This window comes from Magallana gigas, chromosome 6 (genome assembly GCF_963853765.1).
Source record: "Magallana gigas chromosome 6, xbMagGiga1.1, whole genome shotgun sequence".
Taxonomy (NCBI): Eukaryota; Metazoa; Mollusca; class Bivalvia; order Ostreida; family Ostreidae; genus Magallana; species Magallana gigas.
The window spans coordinates 25,587,061-25,607,151 of record NC_088858.1 but is presented as its reverse complement, the minus strand read 5'-3'; the positions used below and the strand labels follow the sequence as shown (position 1 = coordinate 25,607,151).

Here is a 20,091-nt window from a genome sequence, read left to right as displayed (position 1 = left end):
CGCTGAAGACTTTCAGACAGTCGTCATAGTTTATATAGCTGCAGGTCTGTAGCTCCCGGTCTGAAAAAATTCGGATGGACGACCTGGGAGCTACAGTGCCTCCCATAGTAAAAAACTGCAATTTACGGCGCACAAAAAATTGCGCAAGTTTTGGACTGATTAACCTTATTTTCACACACATTCTGTGAAAACAATTCGTACCATTAAATTCTTCAGACAATTTACTACTCGTATTGTTATTTCACTTGCCTTAGACTTTCTCTGAAACTCCGAAAATAAAGTGTATTAATTCACGTCGAGATCGAGAGTCACCATTTTTACATGTAAACAAACTGCACCACTTCACTTTACGGGGCTGGTGATCGTGTTTCAAAGAATATCAGAGGCAAGTAAAGTGACGATATCTGCAGTAAATTGTCCGAGGAATTTTTGGGAATCAAATATTTGTACAAAATATGTACGGAATTGAGATTAATCAGTCCAAAACTAGCGCAATTTTTTGTGCGCCGTAAATTGCAGATTTTTAGTATGGGAGGCACTGTAGCTCCCAGGTCGTCCATCCGAATTTTTTCAGACCGGGAGCTACAGACCTGCAGCTAAGTTTATACAGATGTTCTTTGAATGTGCAGACGTGCAGATTACAGTGATTTATAAACGCCTCTCTCTCTCTCTCTCTCTCTCTCTCTCTCTCTCTCTCTCTCTCGTGATGCTAATAAAATTCGGAAAGTCTTAGTAAGGTTGTATTGTTTACCGCATTCGCTAAAACTACTCCTTGATTTATTATACATCTTTAAGGATGATAAATAATTATGGTAGTATTAGTTTTTCAATTGGTACACAGTTTACTCTCTCTCTCTCTCTCTCTCTCTCTCTCTCTCTCTCTCTCTCTCTCTCTCTCTCTCTCTCTCTCTCGTGATGCTAATAAAATTCGAAAAGTCTTAGTAAGTTTGTATTGTTTACCGCATTCGCTAAAACTACTCCTTGATTTATTATACATCTTTAAGGATGATAAATAATTAAGGTAGTATTAGTTTTTCAATTGGTACACAGTTTACTCTCTCTCTCTCTCTCTCTCTCTCTCTCTCTCTCTCTCTCTCTCTCTCTCTCTCGTGATGCTAATAAAATTCGGAAAGTCTTAGTAAGTTTGTATTGTTTACCGCATTCGCTAAAACTACTCCTTGATTTATTATACATCTTTAAGGATGATAAATAATTAAGGTAGTATTAGTTTTTCAATTGGTACACAGTTTACTCTCTCTCTCTCTCTCTCTCTCTCTCATACTGGTATTTTATTGTTGTTCTTTCAAGCATGTGAACGGCCCGGCATCTAAATGGACGTTTGACAGGTCCATTAAACTTTGAGGACAGTTTTATATACAATGTGTATAAACAGGAAAATATTTGGGTCACAGAGTTCATGTAATGCATGAGACGGTCTTTGTGATTTTTACCTCGGTCAAAGTACTGCTCAGTGTTATCAAACTTATTTTTCAAACATTTTTTTTTAAAAATTTTCGTGCAATAATTTCATATGAAAAAGCCTATTCACTACATATTTATAAAAGATTAAACGCAAAACATATAAGCTTCTTAGACGTTTGCAACATACATGTTTCATAAATTGCCGGTGACAATTTGTCTTGAAAGGGGGGGGGGGGGTCGTAGTTAAAGTCGAGTTTTCACCACCTACCTTCGAAGAACACTTAAACGGCTGTCTTTTTACACACTAATTCAAAATGAAAGGTTTATTTACACAAACCAAAAAAACCAAAACAACAACAAATGGGCAGTAATTAAAGGTGGCTTGTAATATAATGAGTATGGCTGGCAAACAAGAAGACCTAGAATAATTATTATTCACAGCAAGTTGTAATTTAGGGTATTTATTAAAACGCATGTATAACTCTTCTATACAAAATACACCAACTTTACATGTATATACATTTGTGTGATATCTGTCTTTTGAAATGGATTCGTGTCTGATAAGTAAATAAATGTTCAGAGGGTGTTGGGGGAGGAATTTTTTTTTTGGGGGGGGGGGGCGAATAAATGCAAAACCAGTAAATATTTAAAAGAAATTAAATTGTCATAGCCTGTGCTATATCCTCTTAAAACATATAAAATATCTAACATATAATGAAAATGTTTATGATTTTCACACTACCTAGGTTAACCTGCTCATAGTTTTTGTTTATCTTCAACCGAGATAAAAATAATTTGAATTTATATATGCATATAAAATTGAATGCTTTAAGGTGTTGACGAAATATGACAAAAGAATCACATGTAATGTCATTGAAAAATTCCATCACCGCCATATTCCAATGGACGTCGTATCAATTTCCGGTACTTTAAAGAATTCACTATCCTCAAAGCTCTTAATAAAGAGTACGTTAATGTACCCTGTTCTGTTGGCATCGGTTTCCCGGAATTCCACTGTTCTTGGTTTTAGAGCATATTGAGCCGATCCTTCTGCTATCATATAGAATTTTTCAGATTTTCCCGCCCTTTTTCGTAATTCAAATGTCACGTAACCGTAAGTCAATTTTAATTGGTTATTTTCTGTTGTGACCGTAATGTCACGGAATACTTCGTCATGATATGTTCCTGTATAGTCCCCTATCGGCCGACCTAGTGGAACATCGCTTGGGAGGTAACGTGAACGTCTTTTTGGGGAGTGAGCCATAAAGGGCCGGGGAAAGCTACACAGTAGGGTGGAATTGAGCCACGGTTCTTCCTCGTTGTATAGGTCAGCAATGTAGGAACTGACGGAAATACGGAACAATTCGTCATCGTCTTCACCCGTCGTGGATATGAATATACCAAGGTTTTTATCAGGAAAAAGAGTCATCAAAGAACGATAACCGAAAATGTTTCCCGTTTCTTCTAGGATACGATGATCTGAAATTAGATTTGATTCACATAAAAGTGTTGGCAATCGTGCATCTTGTGTATATTGAAAATACTATAAATATCCTGACCTTTTAACACATCAATAAAAATATGTATGCATTAGGTACCATGCAGTGGCATACCATCCAACAACACAAATATATGGAAATGTCATGTATATTTCATAATCTCATGTTAAAGAAAAGAGGTGCCAAGAAGGAAAGAATTAAGTTAGCCATGTACAGAGAAATTTCTGCTCGCTTCGCTGCAGGGTATTGTATCAGTACCAAGTATTAAACAAAAAATCCAACAAAATAAGATAAGTAACCTCGATACGTTCCAATATTGAATCCCAAGCCATATCCGGAATACTTTCTAGAGAATGGAACACCTCGGGACTTTTCGAAATATTCCTGTATATCCGACTTCTGTAGGTGTATCCATGGCAAGAAAAGCTCTTTTATCTTTTCTTCGTCCATCAGCCTGAGGCCCGATTCCGTCTTTCCACCGTTCAACAGGAAGTTCATAAATTTGGCCATGTCGTCAGCGCTAGCTGTTATACATGCCGCACCACACAATTCAGTCCACTGTCTGAAATATACAGGAAGACGCATTGTAATTATTATTTACGTTCCAATTTTTGTAAGAACTTGCAAAAAAAAAATCAATGAAGAATATTCATTTGCATTATAAATGTGATCCTACTATACGAAAGTGAAATTTTTGTCATGCATTGAATATTTCAAGACAAAATTATCTATTCCAAACTAAAACTCCAAACTTTTATAGAATTTCTTTTCCGGAGATTTACCGTAGAAATTCAAAGGACACTGGCCGCAACACCCCCTCATCTTGTATGTAGCCCGTTGCGATGTTTTCAGCCTCTGGTTCTAGCAGCGTAAAAAATGACGTATTGTTCATTCCAATTGGATCTAACAATTCCTTTTTGATCAACTTCTCCCATGAACTTCCGCCAATTCTTTCGGCCATGAAAGTGATGATCCCATACATAAGGTTGTTTACTTTAAACTGCTCCCGAAATCCACCCCCCTCCTTAAGAAGTTGAATTCGTCTGAAATAACGACATGCAATGGAAGCAAACATCATATAAGTTTAAAATCCTTCGATCATTCTAATGCAATTTTGAGAGAAAACTATTTCTTGAGAAGGTTTAATTGCAACTTTGACGAACTGAGAGAAAACTGGCATAAATTATGCATTGGAATGATATGCATTATGAGAAATGTAAATTAAAAACGAAAGAGTTTATTGTACACAGCATTTGTTCCTTTAGCCAATTCCAGCATTGAAGATTTCGGTTTAGTACAACCGTTATATATTGTGTCTAAATGCGAGAATGACAAAATAGATGGACAGGGATGTACATCAAACATCGGTTTATGGAATAAATTACTGATTATAAAAAAAAATGAGAACTGTAATATTATATTGAAATTACATAACGAACATGAGAATAATTCCAATCATACTCTATTATGTTGTCTCGCCGGAGTTTATCGTCCAGCCGGAGGTAGTTGTAGGCCGGAAGTCCGGTTCTATGGGACATCAGATCCAGGGTGTTCACGAACTGAGACAACAGGAAGGAGTGCTTGAACATCTCCTTGTTGCCGAACAGGTGCCGGAGAGTGGTGTTCATGTCGTACCTATTGAGTGAAAATACTGTACCTAATGCCGGAAAGACGTTACTTGGTACATCTTTTACACTTAAGACATGTCTGGTGTTTAAAAAGATTGATGCATTCATACAAGAGTCGAAAAATTCTAATTCGAACAGGCTGTAATCAATTAATTAGAAACTATATATCTACATGTACAATTATTTTGTAAATTTCAGTTTAAAAATTGACAACACAATTACCGATGCAAATGACCTTGGAGAGGGGTGGCTATAATGTTCACGCATTTAAAAAAAACCCCAGTAATTTTGTATCAAAGTTCATGCATGGGTCGCAGGGGAAATACAACGTAAGTACTACCTAGAAAAGTTGCTCATAAACTTTTGAACAAGGAGGTTGGCGAATACTTTGGTCAGTGACCCTATTCCGAACATGGTTGTGTTGGTTACTGGTTCCCTGGATTCAATGTCTTTGTGGCCGTACGCCTGGGAGAAGACTTGTTTCCCGTCCTTGACCACCGTTACCGCCATGCCGGGGTTCTGGTTCCACCGACAAGATTTAAAGGTAGTCCTAAGAGTGCTGTCCAGAATCCCTTCTCTGGTTGTCTTATCTTCCACGACCTTAGCTTTGTTAAAAAAACCATCTTTTAATAGTGTAATTCACACTACTTACATGCATTACCTCGTGCATGCAAGAGTTTTAAAATTAATTAATTTGGATACAGTTACAAAAATCATTAGTTGAGGGGGGGGGGAGGATATAGGGATCTATACATGTATATTGCTGAAACCATACTATATAGAATACTATAATAATTGAATTGGGAGTTTAAGCGACTCTAATTTATAATAGTTTTTGTTTTAATTATTTCACCAAAAAATATTACCTGAATTGAGATTGTTTTTGAAAATACGTGTATATTTGATTAAGCTGTTAAGGTTCAAACTGACATTATTTTACATATAACTGTTGCTGAATGAGCAAAGTACTTACAAACATACCAACAGTGAGGTGTGGTTGTCGTATGAAGTCACTGTCCTCAAAATGGGGGAGACTGGCAATGTCGATAGAGTTTGGTTTCTCCGGGTCGCTGGCTTTAAATTCTAGAGATCGTCTTTTAAAAGCATGTGCTGCCATTCCTGTACTTATCATGTAAAATCTATAAGACTTAGAATCTCTCCTAATTAAGTCAAATACCACGTATCCATATTGTAACTGAAGTGAGCCGTTATTTTCTGCGATTGCTATGTCCCCATACAAGTCGTTGCGATATATTCCAGCGAAGACATTTGCCGGTCGACCGAGTGAAACTTCTTTGATTGCACGTTTTCCTTTTTTAGTTTTTGGTTTCATGAACGGTTCCGGGAAAGTACACAGAGAAGAGGCGTTCAACCATGGCTCTTGACCATTCACGACGTCAGCCATGTAAGAGGTAGCTGTAATTCGGAACAATTCATCGTCATCTTCGCCCGACATGGCGACGAAGATTCCGAGGTTTTCGTCTGGAAAGAGTGTGAGTATAGAACTGTATCCAAATATGTCGCCCGTTTCCTCAAGTATTCTGCGATCTTAAAAAACAAAACCAAAAAATGAATATTAAATGCCACTGTTTTCAATGATGTTAATGGTACAACTGCCTCTTATACCACCGTGGTCAAAGCATTCACAATATCAATGATTTTAAAAAGAAAACAGTCATCATATGTTTACTTTGAATTCAATTGATTACTATAATCCCCTCCCACGCCCCATACAGTGGTACGTAAACAAACATAATATGTATATACTGTATACAGGGTTATTTTCATGTTATTTTCGCCCTTCTTTACTTGCAAACGCTTTTGCCCCGTGTTGAATTCGTTCAGAAATAGTTGTGATTAAAGAGGGACGATTTGAGGCATCGGAATTTGCCCAGTCTAACAACGAGGACGAAAAGGCGAAAATAAAATGGGAGCGAATATTTCCCTGTATACAGTAATACGATATTATCGAATTTGATAATAGTTTACATGTGAACGCAAAGTATACTTTGTATAGGCTATACTGTTAAAAAATCAGATTTATTTTTAATCAGCAGGGAAAACCTTTATACCTCTATAGAAACCTGTCTTCAATCCCAAAGCATATCCAGTGTACTCTCTTGAAAACGGCACTCCCTTTATAACAGAGAAGTATTTATCAAGCTTTGTTGAGCGTGGGATGTTCCAAGACCGGAACATGTCCTTCATTTCTTCATGTCCCACCAGCCTTTTGCCGGACTCCGTGACGCCATTATTCAACAGGAGTTTCATGAATTGACCCATGTCGTCTGCACTGGTTGTAATACATGCCGCACCACATAGTTCCGTCCATTTCCTGAAAACCAAAAAAACACTAAAACTTAAACAAGATTCTATTCTGGCAGTTCTTGAAGGATGTCTCACTCAAGTTAAACGATGAAACCTATAAGCCGTGTTTTTTACCTTAGCAACTCAAATGATGTCGGGTAAAGATTACCATTGTCATCTTTATATCCCGTGGCGATATTTATTGAGTTTGGATCTAGTGTCGTAAAGAAAGAGGAGTTGGTCATTCCAGTGGGACTGTAGAACTCTTGTTGAACTAGTTCTTCCCAGTTCTTCCCGCCGAGCCGTTCACCAATATCAGTCAGAAGTCCGTACAGTACGTTATTGTAGTAAAAGCTATCCCGGAATCCTCCACGAGGATGGAATTTTCGTATCCGTCTAGAATCAAAATTATAGAAAAAATAATGATTACGATGTACTTGCATTAATGATTTATACTTTAGGGTGAGATATGTATCAGCTTATTTGTTTTAAATCCCCATTTCAGCATATACCGATTTTAGTGATCAAAAATATTTCAATTAAATTTTCAAAAATTAGCCATAAAATTTGTTGATACATAGAATATTACTAGAATTGAACAGAAACAAATCCTGCATCTTAAAAAAAAAAAATAAAAAAAAAACAAAAACAAAAAACACCACTAAAATGTGTGATTTTCAATCTTCTTAACATCAGACATAAACAAAATATAGGAACGAGAGTACCAAATTAAACACCGGATGTCAACACCGGAGAAAAGATAATGAACATTGTACTTAGGAATAAATGGGTAGGCGTTACGCGATTGGCTGAAATCTCATTTTGAAGTAAAAATACCAGTTTTAAAAATGAATGATAGAATCGGGGAATATTTTAAAGAATATAAAAACACTAGATAAAATTGTAGGGGTTAGGGTTGTTTTTTTTTAAGGTGAGCGTCAGTTACAAACAACTGCAAGATTGACCTATAAAAGCCCCGGGACACTTTATTTATGCTATTATCTGAAAGGACTTAAAATTAAATTTCAAATGATATCAAAGATTTGGCTGATTTGGTGTAGTAAAGTTCTGAGAGGGCATAAATTTTGTAAATCTAGAGTTCTTTGGGAAAATAATTGGACTCTTTTCACCAAAATTGCGTTCGACCCACCCCCTTCCCCTTCCCCTTCCCCGCATTTTACCTGCATGTTAAGTTAGACTAACAGATCTTACCAAATGTTTTAAACATGTAACAACATTTGAGAGTTATCTTCCTTTTCATAACTGTCAGCGTAATTGCTATGTTTGGGCTTGTTGATAAGTTGAGAAGATTTTAATTAAACTCACTCTAAAACGTTCCCCCGGTGCAGTGAATCGTCCAGTCGTAGGTAATTGTGACTTGGGAATCCCATTCTGTGAGCCATCAAATCGAGCGTGTTCGAAAAGTGTGTACGCAGTTCGGAATTTTCGAATAAGTTATTTTTACCGAAAAGAAGCCTCAATGTTGTAATCAGGCTATATCTGCAAAATACATGCTTATTACAAACAAGACAACAAAATCAATAGCCTAATTGATATACATGTGCATGATAATTGAGACATCATCAAGGTCACTACATATATCGCTTTAAAGAAATGTATAGCACATGTGTTGTAATATACGTCTACTTTACTTTGTTTTAATTACTTTTATCAAGATATGATGTCACATATATAAGCCATCGGTATAAGTGAACCGATCACGATAACATCAAGATACATTTTGTGTTAAACTTTATATTTTTCTCTTCGCCAAAACTTGTGTATTTTCCCATCCTTTGAGAACCATTTTAACAAGAGCTTTGACTTTAGGTAGTTGTGTCAAACGGCAATGTGACGTAGGCCTGTCTATTTCATTGTAGGCCACTCAGTAATGGCTCTCTGAAATCAACAGGATTTGTCTGACTTTTTAGCAAAGATTACGCAGTCAGTGTATATTTCGCTTGAAACCAGCGTCATTTTAACTTGTTTTGACGCAAGAAATGGATTGTTACATTCTACTGAAATCCCAAGGTCTTGTTAAAAAGGTTCGAATGGAATTTGCAGACAAAGAGCCAGCTCACAGAGAATATAATTGTATTCTTAAAAACTGTATTACATGTGATTTTAGAATATGTATTTCTTTACAACTTATCATAATGTTTTAACTGTCTGTATTTGAACTGTCTCTCTCACGCATTACCTGGAATCATCGCCGAAGTACTTCTGGATTAGCAAGTTGGCGAAGATCTTGGTCAGTGACCCGATTCCAAACTGTGTACTGGTGGTCATCGGTTGGTTGGTTTCGAGATTCTTTACACCAAATGCTTCTGAAAACACCACCTGTCCATCTATCACCACGACTGCCACCATTCCTGGATTTTTTGCCTGCCGACATTTTTTATAGGCGGATCCTAAAGTGTAATGGATTTTCGTCTTGTTGTAGTTTTCTGCGACTACTGCCGTAAAAGAAACAGTTAGAAACAAGAATAAAATCCTCATAATGTTAAAAAATAGTGTATTCCCTTTTGATTAATTTACCGTTATGTATTGTTTTAATGGTTGTAAGGAAGTCATCAGTGTATGTGTGATGTGCGATTAATCTGAATATTTTGCATATTTACGTCATTTTTCGATACACCATTATGTCTAGTTAATTCTTCCTATTCATGCACCATGTTCGAATTTAGAACAGCTGTCAAAATTAATTCATCTAGACAAAGTTAGGTAATATACTGGTAATCAAACTTTACAGTGTTCCGAAAATCATTCTTTTATAAATTTTTATAAAATTAAGAGGTTATATTTAAAGAATTGCAAAAGAAGCTTGAGCCGAGATAGAGAGCGCTAATGGTTCTGTTTTCATTATATTGTAATTTTATGTAGATTAAAATTTAATTGCTTTTGCGGCTTCATGGAAATGAACGCAACAACGTGACTCTTCTCATTGTTACGTCTTAGATTTTATTACCGTTAAACAAATAACTCTGACATTAACACGTAGACTTTTTAATTCTTTTTTTTTTCTAGAAAAAAAATTATTTCAGTAACGCCAATGAAGAATGGTTGACACGGGGATTACATAAAGCTCTATTTAACAGGATCTGACAGTATATTGTCCTGATAATAAAACCTGTACTGTTGCGCTTCGTTCAATTTAGAATTGACAATTGCACTAAACCTAATTTTATCTGTGTACCTTAATTTGACAGGGACCAAAATTAGTGTTTATTGCTGTTCTTGTAAACGTACGTGATGACACTTTTATTATTACCCAAATGCTTTTTATTGATATTTTTCGACAGAAAGGATTATTATTATTATTGCCCAGATTAGTAACAACATTAAAGATTGTTGGATGGACAATCTTATAATTTCAGTTTCTTCTTTGGGTGTTACTTATTTTGGAGTTATTTCGAAACCACCGTAGGCTTTTTTATAGGCAAAAGTTGAAAATAGCATCAAGTGACATACATTGTAGGCAATGGTCGATTAGAACATCAAACAGTTGGAGATTTCCTCAAGCCACATACCAAGAATCCACCTTCTATATAAAGGGGACATATGTCTGAGCCGTTTTGAAAATATTTGACATTTCGATGCAGTAAATAGTTAAAATGTTTGGAATAGAGTCTATAAGATATCAATACAAGTATTCTGTTATACACAATCAACTATAGTTTAAACACGTCAAGAAGATACTATAAACGTGCAGTCTGATGTTGTTGTTTTTTGGGGTTTTTTTTTTAACCGTGTACGCGAGAGGATAATTTTCCGCCAACATTCAGCTGTCATCGGTATTGTGTTGGTTGCATTCATAACTTAGCTATGTACATGTATATGGTATTGTATATGGCGTTCTCCTTTAACTTAAAATAAAAATTCGTTGCAATTGAAATGGGATTGGTCAGTAAGATCACTTAACTCTTATGCTAAGAAAAACTGTGCTATTATTCGCAAATTTTAAAAGGTACAGTATCATTCCGGACATATAAAAGACTAGGGGAAATTTTTCAATAATCGTAACAACATTCAATTATTTCATAAAATCTTGAATATGTTACAGTATCCAAGGAACAATTACAAACCTTGTGTCAAAAATTTGACACGTGGAATAAGAGTCGTTTAATTACAGCTTAATGTTTGACTTCTAGATACTGTATATAGTGTTATTTTGCACTTTATTCTACACTTGGTAATATTTTCTACCCGTCTTGAATTCGCACAGACACAGTTGTGTATAACGATAGATATTATGAGACATCGGAATTCGCCCAGTCTTAAATTCGCCCCTGACAATGAAGGCGGATCGGCGGAAGGTGCGAAAATAAAACGGGGGTGAATATTTCCCTATGTACTGTATTTATTTAGATGATGTCGAGCTTGTGAGGGATGATATTGATTCACGTACGTGAATTTCTCTTGGTTTTTGCATCATTAAACACAAATCATTTGTATGCAGATGAACTTATTCACTTTCTATTATCTACTTTCATACTGTTCTATATAAAACATATCATTAAGAAAATTGAGAATTGTTGGGCCAAACATGTTTTCATTATATAAAAATACATGCATTTTCTATAAAACATTCATAAGTTCAAATAATACAACGTAGACAGACTCATGTTTGATAAAAAAAAAAAGTTATTGGAACAGTAGAAATATAGTTGTGACCTTGTATTTTTATTTCACATTAAACAAGATAATCATAGTCCTAAAAATTCATTTCAATTCTTATTCTAGATGTCATTTCACGGTTATCATCAATGGAATCCTATGTATGTTGCAAAGTGGACAGTGCCCTTGAGAAAAATAAATACAAATTTGATTTACTGTGGTTTCATTAATTTTCGTGGGTATCAATTTTCGTGGATTTTCTGAAAACCACAGTTTCAAGGATACGTAATTCCGTGGCCAATAATCCTATCAATACAAAATGCTAGTTGATATTGAACTTCAATGAACATTTAATTTCGTGGATCAACTTAACAACGAAATCCACGAAAATTGGTATTCAATGAATATTGATGAAACCACAGTAAGTATCAAGTTTTTTTAGCCCCAACACAGGAACATGTTTCGATGTCCACTTGTGGATTCAAACCACTGACTGGATACATGCAATTATTCGGCAAATATCGTATCTATCAATCCTCTTTCCACAAATTGAGGACCCCCCACAAAACTCGCCCAGTTAGAAATGATCGGGACACTACAGATTGGTATACTCCAGTATCATCATTTCATGCAACCTGAAACTGTTTTTAACCAATACCTATGGTTAAAGTATACCCAAAGAAACAACACTCTTAAAAGATACTGTTCCTTATGTTCTCCATATTTTTTTTTAAAGAGTTGTTTACAACCCACATTTTTAGTTAAGTAAAATTGACAACATGTACTTTATTCATATAATTAAATCACTCTCAACAACAATTTCAGCAATATCATAGTCTCTTTAAAGCCGTGGCGATGGGCTGCCCAATTATATTGTGGGAACGCTCGGTGGAGCGGGTACGCCCACTTTTTTGAAATCAGAATCTTCAAACTTGTCTATATTGACACCATCAATAAGGTTAGTAATTCTTTGTTCGCTAAATTTCAACGTGTCTATGTCGATTAGATGTTCTGCAGCTCCTGTAGGAATCATGTAAAATCTTGGCTTCGAGGATTCTTTTCGCTTTAAAATAAATTTTACAAATCCGTAGTGTAACTCGAGTTGTCCCATATTGTCTACAACATATACTGTGCCGTATAAGTTATTTACATACTGTCCAACGAAATCGCTAATTGGTCTTGTAAGAGGGACTTCTGTTATCACAGGTTCTGGTTTCGGTACAGGGGCTGCTTTCCAAGGAAGTGGGAATGCACAGAGGAGGGTAGAATTCAACCAGGGTGTTTCTTTGTGGTATATGTCGGCAATGTAGGAACTAAGGGTAGTCCGGAAAAAATCCTTATCGTCTTCGCCTGTCATGGCAATGAAAATTCCTAGTTTTGTTTGTGGGAACAGGGTCATCATTGTGCTGTAGCCAAACAGGTCCCCGGTCTGTTCCAGAATGTTCCAGCCTGAAATGTCATTGTATTAAAGAATTTTTGTGTTAAATTACACAATAAAATGTTGTTCTGCCTATTAGGCGCCTATAATCTATGATAATGAAATACAACATACGTTGATCCGAAAAATATTTTCGGGGGTGGGGGTCTGAGAGATAATTTTGTTTGCCAGGAGAGCCCAAAGCGTGTTTTTTTTTTTATAATTTTAACGATGTGAATTTTAAATTTTCTTCTTGGACCCCGATCCCCCACCTTTCTTCATCCCCGCATGTGCAAGTATACTCTACCTCTATACTGTCCAGTTTTGAAACCAAGAGCGACGCCAGAATGAGTGCGGGAAACCGGTACTCCCTGTGCCTTTGAGAAATATTCTTCTATGCTGGGTGATTGAAGTCTATTCCAAGGTTTAAACATGTTTGAAAATTCGTCGTCAGAAACAAGAGGTATCATTGATCCTGGGGCAGTTCCGTTTCCTAATAAGAATATCATGAACCTGGCCATGTCGTTAGCACTGCTTAAGACACAAGAATCTCCACAGAACCGGGTCCATTCCCTGCAAAAGAGCACAGCTTTTATCATTTTAATACTCACAATTCAAAAGATTGTTTTCAAAAAATCCTAAAAATATCGCCTTCTTTTACGCTTTAAAAAAAAAGATTACATGTCGCGTTTTGTTTTGCCTTTTCCATACAGTTATGAGAGAACATGTATATTCAACATCCATCAGTCAACGAAGCAAACCTAATACCCCCCCCCCCCCCTTTCCCCTCAATTTTTGTTGGGGAAGAAGGGTCGGGTGGTTTTTAATATGAATTACAAGTGCAAACTCTCACTTTAAAAACTCATATGAAACGGGGTACAGAGCTGCGTTGTCTTTAACGTATCCCTGGGCCACGTCTTGTAAGAACGGATTAAAGGCTGGGGATGTGAAAAAGCTGGTGGATGTCATTCCGAGCCGATTAAGTATCTCTGCGGTGACCAGAGTCTCCCACTGGCTGCCGCTGATGTCCTCGGTCAGTTTGGCAATGATTCCATACATTAAATCGTTGTAGTAGTAACTATCGCGGAACCTTCCTTTGGGATCAATTTGGTGCACTCTCCTGAAATACGTCAATATGTAAACATGTATAATTTTTTTTTTTTTTAGCTTTTCATTAATTTTCCTGCCGGTATTTTACATTTTCAGTGTTTTTTCTTACATTCATGTATGTTGCTACAAATCAGAGAGTATTGTATATTGTAATATATTTTTGGCATTTTAACACCTGCAGATAGAAGATGTTGATTTCTTTGCAGCTGTAAAACATCAACAACAATAATCGATATAAAAAATGTTGAATACGAAATACGCATGCAAAAAAAAATTGAAACCAAATTCGTGAATGTGGAACCTACACCATGAGTTGATCTGGTGTCGTAGAGTTGTCCAGACGAAGATATTTATGGTTTTCGAATCCCATTCTGTGCGTCATCAGATCCAAAAGTGTGGCATATCTGGATCGCAGGTATGAGTGTTTGAAAAGTGCTTTGTGATTGAATAAGTCTCTTAATGTTGTGTCAACGCCCTTTTGCCTGTATGAAAAAAATAGATGAGTAGAATTTAATCTATTTTTCTTTATTTTGTTTGCCCTCAACTTTTTTTACACGACGGGTTGGGGGATTACTGTCACATATGCCTTAAAGTTTTTTCTATGTTTAGCGTCCTCGGACGGATTGGTTTTGAGGTGTAAAAATTAAAAAAAAAACACAATTGCTGTTCCTAAAACAAATTTTATTTTGTTGAACCTTTAAAGTTGTGTTTTTTTCCTGATAGAAAGACAGGTTTTTGAGTTTTGGGTGAACGCTAAACAAAGAAAAAACTTGCAATGGCCTTATTTGTTTGGCACAGTGACTTTTTTATATGACGTCAGTGACAAGTAAAAACTTTAATGATTTATTCAGAGTAAGCATACACGCATACATATATTTCAACCATATAGATGGAAGAAAGTTTTATAATGCTGCAAAAGAGAAAACTAATGAGATGGAAGAAAGAGACTAGCGAGAACAAGCAAGCCATTTTCTTTAAACGAACAAGATGGTAATTGCGTGAAAGATAAATGTCCATTAATGTTCAGCTGTCGTGTTGAATTAATTACGAATCTTCATTTCGACACGGCATTATACAATCGCTTTAAGGCGTATTGTATATTTGAACAAAGAGGGTCAAACATAGGAAATTAGAGGTCTACAAACATTTTTTTAAAAACATGTGAGAAAAAAAAACATATCCTTTGCAAAAACAAAGGGCGCCGAAATTTTTTATTCAGACAGTGCATCAATATCTTAACATAAGAAATGACTTAACTTCAAGGGAAAAAAACATATATTTATATTTTAGCTTCGACAAAAAATCTAATTTATTCAGTGTTGACAAAACTGTTTTAACAATGATAAATTAGATGAAAAGACAAGTATTGAATGATAATTTAAAGTAAATAAATGAAATTCTATATTAATTTGATAAAGTAAGTTTGTAATGAACAATTCAAAATAAGTAAAGACATGAAAAATTATTAATGGATTAGCATATTAAATTTTTGGTATTCTATGCTTTGATGGAAAAATCAAGTTTTAAAAGTTTGGTTTGAACACGTTTCATTGAATAAACATATGCAAATGGTTCGAACCCAAGTTCTTATATAACTTACTTTGTTTTTACGATTTTAAAAGTTTAAACCGAAATTGTTCAGCTCTAAAAGGATCTGTATATTTACATTTATTTTTTAAGCAGATAGAAAATAATAAATACCAATCGATGAAGTATTTTTTTCTGTAAATTTTTACTGTTTTTATTAATAGGTTAAAAGATCGGAGGGTAATAAAAAAAACTGTCACCTAGGTTAAAACGGGCAATAAAATTAAAAAATTCCCATGTCAACTGCATTATATGGCAATACTTTAAAATGTGTCCGGGATCAAAAGCATTCTGACTTTCAATCACCAAGATTATATATTAATTCACGTTCTTTTATCAACGTGTATATGATTTTTTAAAAATTAATCAAAAGGGTGCAAAGCTTGTTTGTTCATAGATATTTAACGGTTGCAGGCATTGCAAATAATATTGCATGATAAAACGATTTTTTCTGTAAATGTAATACCCAATTGATACCGACGAAGTATAATCAGTTGCTTTATTAGAATTTTTATAATGCAAGATTGGGTGTCTTTAAAATCTAAAATAAATATGTTTAAACTGGGTTCTAACCAGAAAAGCACAACATGGTATAACATGTTTAATCACTTTGGGCAGTGGTGTCAATGTGAGATAGGCCTGTCTATTTCATTGCTGGCCACTCAGCCATGGCTCTTTGAAATCAACTATATATTCTTGGCTTTTTGGCTAAGACTACGCAATATTAACTCGAAACCAGCTTCATTTTTAACTTGTTTTGATGCAAGAAATATATAATTTCGTCCTACCGAAAGTCCAAGGTCTTCTTAAAATGTTTCTATTTTTTTCTTTATCATTAAGTATTTCGTAAAACTGTATACGATCAATATAAGGTGTCCTTTTAAAATATTCTTAAGCCCAAAGTAGATTTTTTATAATTGGGTCGGAAAATGTTGAGATAACTAATCCCAACATCCAATCAATTTTTTTTTCGGATATTTTGGCGCATCGTTTCAAAAAGACTTACCGTAACTTCTCGCTCCTATTCATAGTAGCAAGGGTCAACACATTTGCAAAGGCCTGAGAAAGTGCCCCTATTCCAAACATGGTATTCGTGGTGACCGGCATACTCGGAACGTTTCTATTCTTGACCCCGAGTGCATGGGTGAAGACGACCTTTCCATCTTTCACTACGGACACAGCAAGTCCCGGATTGACCATGGAACGGCAGTTCATGAAAGCATTATTAATGGTTGTTCTTATGTACATTTCTAAAATATTATTCTGACACATGCATTGTGTAAAGAAAATGGCCAAAACGAGAAAAAATCTTAGAGCCGCCATGGCCGGTGATATTGCTGAAATGTTTTCCTCTCGTATCTCGCTCGAATTGTTAATATATACTTGGGTTTTTAATATATTCTATGATTATGCATCTCTGCAAAACCTGACAGTAGGAAAGTTTGACAGGTAAAAAGATGATGTCATAACGACTCTTATATCCCAACGTAATTTGCCCTGTGGCGTACGTATATGGTAAGTTCAGTCTCTGGAGAAATGCGAATTTCGACTCCACCCATTTTTACGAAAGTCTAGTACATTAATTTCAACATTTATACCATTATATTTTTCTCGCGTAATTTTTTTTTAAAATTTACTTGAACCAAAATAGCATACTTGTGGATAACACATATTGTGACTGTTTTTATTTTTATTGACTTAAACAATACCAGGAGTTGGCTGTCACCGATTTTTATTTTTTATTTATTCATTTTCTGCAATAGAGGTTCGCTTCCATGTTATTTTAGATTGTTAGAAGATTGCTATGACTTCCAAAACCAGGAGACATATACGATACGAAAATGCAGACGTGTAAAATTCTACTAAAAGTTTATTCTTCAGAATGCATTAAGAACTGGAAACCACTGGGATAATAAATGACCAATGAATTCCTAGCTTCTAGTAATCTAAACGGCTGCCTTTTTGCAACCTTTTTCTCTTCAAGTTAATGCATGGTTCAATGCCTAAATTGTCATGCTTATTAATAATAGGATGTGCATGTTTAGTCCAAACTTTTTTTTATATTAAGGTTTTAAAAGAGTCGATAGAGTAAATTTCAATACACACTTCAATACTTGTATCCGGCAAAATTAAAAGGTTCATGGTTTATCTAATAACAAACTTCAGTCAGTAAACATTTTTTTTTTGGTGGTAGAAAAAAGAAAAAAAAACCGTCTAAATGACGATAACTTATTAGAAGTCCACCTACATAGATTCTATGTTTAATTTTGCATTTTTTGTTAATTATTGTCTTAACAATTCTTGAAACAAACTTACATAATAATCATTCGGAGTGTAAAGACCTTTTTTAAAGCATAATTTCTGAATTTAAAAAAAATGAGATAAAAAATAAATAGTACTTGAAATTTAGAATATTTTTTTGGCAGGAATAAGAATTTTAGTGTGTAAAATTTTATGAATATATAGAAATTTAATTTAAACTATAATTAAATAGCGTTGGAAAAGTAAGTTTTTTTTTCGGTTTTATTTTCGAGATCCAATTACAGTCGGTGCATTTTCAAGGCTGACTTATCGCCACAGTGTCTTAAAGGTAATTTCAAAATAAAACAAGACAAAATCTTTTCCATATTAAAATTTCATCTTGAAATTAATGAATTTGTTAGATTTCCTTTTGCAATTCCAAAAAGGGAAATATCTGTATTTTGTTGATTACGATGCACGCCTTGTACTCTATAGGTCAAAAAGAGACAATCTTGAAAAACCACGATGAAAACTTAATTAATCTGTTTGGTAATGTAAAGCTTACGAATGTTGTGCGCCGATTAACATTATTTTCACATTTTGCAAAGTCGAGACGTATATTTTGATTTTCATAATAACAATTTCGTGACGATGGTTTGCTTTTAAAAGTTAGTCTTAATTATTTGAGTAGTAAACATGTAATTCGTAATCAAATTACAAGAAAATATATTTATATGTATGTATTTATATTTTGTGACAAACGTTAACTTGAAATTAAACGTCGTAAAATCATGCGTTAATTTATACTAGTATATCACTGATCTAAATCAGAAAAAGAAAGAAAAACGTAGAAGCATAAACTGTGGCTTGACATTACACAACTAAACTTGTTCAGTAAATGAAATATTTGTTGTGTTGATTTTTTTTGTAGATTTTTTCCTGATTTACTGATTTAAACGTTGCTTTCGTGTGAATGCCATTTTATCTACGAACATGTTCTTGAAAGTTGACTATCATTTAACCTTTTTTTCATTTTTTTTGGGTGATTGAAGTACTATAGTCTGTCCCAAGTTATTGCTTCCATCGCTTTTTGATGATTTTTAATAAAATTACACATACCCGTGAAAGAAATAGAGTTGAAATCGTTAAAAGGAAATATATCCAAGATATCTTCATTGAACAATTATCCCTTTCCACTCAGAAAAATTCACAGGAACGAAAACAGATTCCTTACGGAGATTTATAATGGGGAATGTTTACATCTTTTCTCCATTCGGAATACACTCGGAATACATCGCACAATTTTTTAACGTTATCATCCGGGCTTATTAATGGCTGTTGCAATGCAAAATCTCCGTAGACTTTCAATTTCGGGATGTGTATTGAAACCTAAAGTGGTAGAGGGGGAGTTTCAAAACAGATAATCTGGACATTTTTTATATTAGTGGATGAACTTAGTTTGAGCACAAAGGTATTTACTATTATTGAAATATCAAGCAAAAAGTGGTGGAAGCAAAAACTCGGGACAGAGTATAGAGTAAATCAAGAAATTAAAGATGTATGAACCAATTATTTACTTGGATTGACACCAATTATTAGTATATAATCTAATAGATCTTTTTTAAAGATATGGTTTCCCCAAAGCAGATCAGTCGTTTCATCTTATTTTTTAGCCTTTTTATTTTCGGGGGGGGGGGGGGGGTCCAGAAAAAAATGGAAATAATTTTTTATATAACATTTTTGTCAACTGTTTTTGTTCTCTCTAAGATATTGACACAAAGTTTATAATGTTAGCATTTTGGTTTATGATGAAACTATTAAAACTATTGTCTGTATACCTCTTCATTATACCAAAGTTCTAGAAAGAAAATGTCGTACCCAAGTACGTAAACACACTAATGAGGTAAGGCTATCTAACATTTCCTTGACAAAATCAAATTGATTACAAGCCAGGATTCACCTATTAACGAAAAAGAAGTCAATTCTTCACAATTTTTTTCTCCTTCCATATAATGTGTTTATAGAGAAATTTGAAGAAAATTTTGCATTTCACTCGATAGTTACAGTAAGTAAGATTGAGATGAAAATCCGAAAGACGTCGGTCTCTGTTATGGTAAAAGTAAACAAGATTCTCTAATTACAGACTACGTTACTTAATTAACATAACCCCCATTAGCATACGAACTCGTTTACTTAGGCGTGGTTACGGTTGAAATTATCTTTGTGCACGAAATTATAAATCATCTTTTTGGACTTGCATGAA

The 20,091-nt window shown here is 34.7% G+C and overlaps 2 protein-coding genes across 2 annotated transcripts; both read right to left on the bottom strand.

Annotated features, from left to right (window-relative positions):
• Positions 1-1,707: 1,707 nt before the first annotated feature.
• LOC105343859 (uncharacterized) lies at positions 1,708-9,436 on the bottom strand. The gene is made up of 10 exons (XM_011451357.4): positions 9,057-9,436; positions 8,183-8,356; positions 6,992-7,252; positions 6,622-6,884; positions 5,531-6,097; positions 4,890-5,154; positions 4,383-4,556; positions 3,704-3,964; positions 3,221-3,483; positions 1,708-2,901 (listed from the first exon to the last, which is right to left on the bottom strand). Exons 1-10 carry the CDS (start codon positions 9,353-9,355, stop codon positions 2,309-2,311), a joined length of 3,120 nt encoding a protein of 1,039 aa, XP_011449659.4. The 5' UTR covers positions 9,356-9,436; the 3' UTR covers positions 1,708-2,308.
• Positions 9,437-12,239: 2,803 nt separating this feature from the next.
• Positions 12,240-16,961, bottom strand: LOC105343848 (beta-lactamase-like protein 2). The gene is made up of 5 exons (XM_011451344.4): positions 16,594-16,961; positions 14,306-14,482; positions 13,744-14,010; positions 13,198-13,463; positions 12,240-12,922 (listed from the first exon to the last, which is right to left on the bottom strand). Exons 1-5 carry the CDS (start codon positions 16,908-16,910, stop codon positions 12,342-12,344), a joined length of 1,608 nt encoding a protein of 535 aa, XP_011449646.3. The 5' UTR covers positions 16,911-16,961; the 3' UTR covers positions 12,240-12,341.
• Between the last annotated feature and the right edge of the window lie 3,130 nt (positions 16,962-20,091).